General features: G+C 38.9%; 1 protein-coding gene across 1 annotated transcript; it reads right to left on the bottom strand.

The window, feature by feature from the left end:
* Nucleotides 1–292: 292 nt before the first annotated feature.
* On the bottom strand, nucleotides 293–1,720 carry LOC137725030 (uncharacterized). Its single transcript, XM_068463641.1, has one exon. It carries the CDS (start codon nucleotides 1,718–1,720, stop codon nucleotides 293–295), a length of 1,428 nt encoding a protein of 475 aa, XP_068319742.1.
* Nucleotides 1,721–3,551: the final 1,831 nt, after the last annotated feature.

The raw sequence follows: 3,551 nt of genomic DNA on the forward strand, positions 1-3,551 counted from the left end.
TCTACAAATAAATCAATTATATTATTCAAGTCTAAACATTTTAAGCAAAAATGACACTTAAGATACTAATAATATATTTACTTACCATTGAAAATGTGCTCCAATTCCTCTCACATCCCGATGCACTACAAGTAAGGCTTAGAACTCGAATGGCAAATTTCGTTAACTCGGGTGTTTTATGCCCAAAGCGCTCCCGCCAAGCCGCTAAAAAAACAATATTAATAAGGTAAGTAATTTAAAGGTTAATGATAAAAAGATATTAACAATTAATTAATTAAATCTTACTTGGTGTTCACTTTTTCCTAGTTTGCATAGCCATAGAATCCGCAAATGGACCACGGTTATTAGTAAATAAATCCAATTGAACATCGGCCTTTTCACGTTCTTTCCCTTTCCCAAGCATCCTATCCATGCAAGCAAACAACCCATTTCGCACTTCATCAGTATTTGAGAAATTATCCTCATATCGAAATTGTGGGTTTAAGTAATAACCCGCCGCATGTAGTGGTTGATGAAGTTGATCGTCCCATCTGCGATCTATCTTTCTCCAAATAGGCATATATTTTTTCTCCACTTTGTTAATATTGCTTGCAATTTTCTCTTTTGCGGCATCCATCAACTCATATATAAAACCCATGGGGGGTCTCTCCTCCGAATCAACCTCTCTCAAAACACAAACAAGAGGAAGAACGCCCTTAATGCAAAAGGAAACTCGACCCCAAAACTCACGATCATATAACACGTGATGCTTAGCCAACTTTGCTTCACGGGATTTTGCATAGGTACTTTCCGACCATTCTTGAGAGGTAAACAAAGCAACAAGATTTTCCTTTTGCTTTTGTAAGCTTTGTAGTGTAAGGAAAGAAGTGGTAAACCTAGTGACCGCCGGACGAAGAATTTCTAAATTGTTAGTGTACTTTCTCATCAAAGCTAGTACCCATTGATGCCCATATAGATACTTTGAAATACACCTAGCACGTTTGAGTGTGTCATCAAACCATGCCATCTTAGAAATATCTTCTAACATCAAATCAATGCAATGAGCCGTACATGGAGTCCACCACACCTTCTCTTTCCTCTCCATAAGTTTTGCCTCGGCATTCTTGTAGTTCGAAGCATTGTCATATATAACTTGAACCACATTCTCCTCCCCAATTTCTTGAATAACGTCATCCAAATAGCCATACAACAAATCTCCATTCTTAATAGAGGCCGATGCATCAACCGATTTCAAGAACCAAGTACCTTGAGGGCTATTGACAAGAAAGTTGATTAAACATCTACTTTTGCCATCCGACCATCCATCCGACATAATAGTGCATCCATATCTCTTCCAAGCCTTTTGATGTTCTTTCATCATACTTTGTACATCATCAACTTCTTCTTTAAGCATCCAAGTTCTATATTCATGGCTTGTAGGAGCATCAAAGCCGAGACCAAAATTGGACACCAATTTCATTGCATTAACATAATATTCATTGTTTGCCGCATTGAATGGAATGGCACTAGTGTAGAACCATCGGGCAAGTGCTCGGGATGCTTGTCTTCTTTCCTCTTTTTTGAAAGGTGTATTCAACGTGGTTTGACGAGCTTCCGATGTAACATACCTATCAAGTGGTCCCCTTGACCTAGGTGGTAGAAAAGAACCGGTTTGTTGTGAATGTGTGGCACTCGCACTCCCACTCCCACTACTTACATATGCTGTCCTTGTTGTGCCCATATCGACACTTTCACTTTCTTCTCCACCACCACGATACAACTCATGACTAGTTTTCCTCTTTTCTTTAGTTCCCATAACATTAGCAAAACATTCTTCTTTCACATTGGGTGGGACTTTTTTACAACTTATCATTCCTCCTGAACTTACACCACCCAAGTGATGTTTGAATCTAGAAATTGAACCCGTTCATTTGTGGTTACAAAAAAACACAATAGAAGTGCTTAGTGACAGGATCCAAATCTTTTGTCCATTGCCAAGCAAAATCTTTCTTAGAAGAAGAAGCCATATTCTTCAATACCCTAAACAATAAACAATAGATGCATGCATACAATTAATGAACCAACAATTTATTATTAATTTATATACCAATACCAACAATTTCTAACAATTTATTAATTAATTTATAAATTAATCCTTTAGTGTCAATTTCTAACAATTTCTAACAATTAATAAATTTCAAACAATTTATTAATTAATTTATAAATTAATCCTTCGATTAATTTATTAACAATTAACCCTTTAGTGCCAATTTCTAACAATTTCTAACAATTTATCTAAGTGCCAATTTATGGCAGTGCACATGGACATAATTTATGGCAGCCGGCAGAAGCATTAAGTTTATGGTATAAGACTATAAGTGCAAAACAGTTTGGCAGCCACACAGACATAAAACCGTGGGCTCTGTCCCCTGTTTTCTATTCTGCTTCTTCCTCTCTCTCTCTCTCTCTCTCTGTCCCCTGTTTTCTATTCTGCTTCTTCCTCTCTCTCTCTGCCTCTCTCTCTGTCTCTCTCTCGTAGAGCACCTTCGGCCTTCCCCAGAAAATGCAAAACCAGAAAACTAAATCCCCATTAACCCCAGAAAACTATTAACCCCTTTCCCAGAAAATAAATCCCTAATTTCAAAAACCCTAACCTTTGGGATCTTGCTGACGGCGCTGGGGCTGGGCTGATGGCGCTGAGGTGACGGCGGCGGGGTGATGGCGGCGTGGCGACACCGATGTTCTGGGACTCTGGGCTTCTGGCGCGCGGGAGTTAAAGAAGCAAGGCAGAAGGCAAAAGGCAGAGGCAGAAAAATGGGTCAAATTCGAAGGTATGGTGGGTGAAGACTGAAAATCCTTACCCAAATGACGTCGTTTTGGGTTTGGATAGTTTTTTTAAAAAAAAAAAAAAAAAAAAAAAAAAAAAAAAAAAACGTCCAGACACCTTGAGGCGCGCCTCCGCTGTCTCGACGTCTCCGGCGAAGCATTTCGCCTACTCCAGCAAAACTGAGGCGTTTGCCTCTCCGTCCAGCCTCAAGGGCGCTCTAGGCGCGCCCCGAGGCGAGTTCTTTAAAACATTGATTTACACCTAAAATGAAACAGACATATCCAAAGGACATAACATAGTTTTCTTTTGTGAGTTTAATATTTGGACTGGAGTTTATTTTTAATTTTAGTGTGGTGTTTGCTGTTCTGATCTGCACTTTGTAGGGGTTGTGGTTGGATCGTTCCAGGGAGGTCTGTTGGACTGTTTACTGGCCTGGAACAGATGTTAAAATGATGGTCCCTTCCTTAAGAAGAGATAAGACCATATCGCATGACAACTTTTAAAATATATGGGTTCATATAACATAGAAAAATGAACAAATAAATGCACACCCAAAATTACATGTGCCAATCAAATTAAAGGATGACTGCTTGCCGAAATGATGACGGTAAGAAAGTCAAAGAGAGAAGAACAAAAGTATAAAAAAAATGAATACTTTACCTGCATATATCGCACGAAACTGCTTGTATAATCAACTGCTCTCCTCTGTGCAAGCTTTCTCATCTTTTATCCAAGAAAACTGTCA

The sequence above is a fragment of the Pyrus communis genome, chromosome 2, assembly GCF_963583255.1.
Source record: "Pyrus communis chromosome 2, drPyrComm1.1, whole genome shotgun sequence".
Lineage (NCBI taxonomy): Eukaryota > Viridiplantae > Streptophyta > Magnoliopsida > Rosales > Rosaceae > Pyrus > Pyrus communis.

Bases quoted from the DNA above. Each gene is read 5' to 3' on its own strand.
- LOC137725030 (XM_068463641.1), bottom strand. From the start codon at position 1,720: ATGGGCACAACAAGGACAGCATATGTAAGTAGTGGGAGTGGGAGTGCG.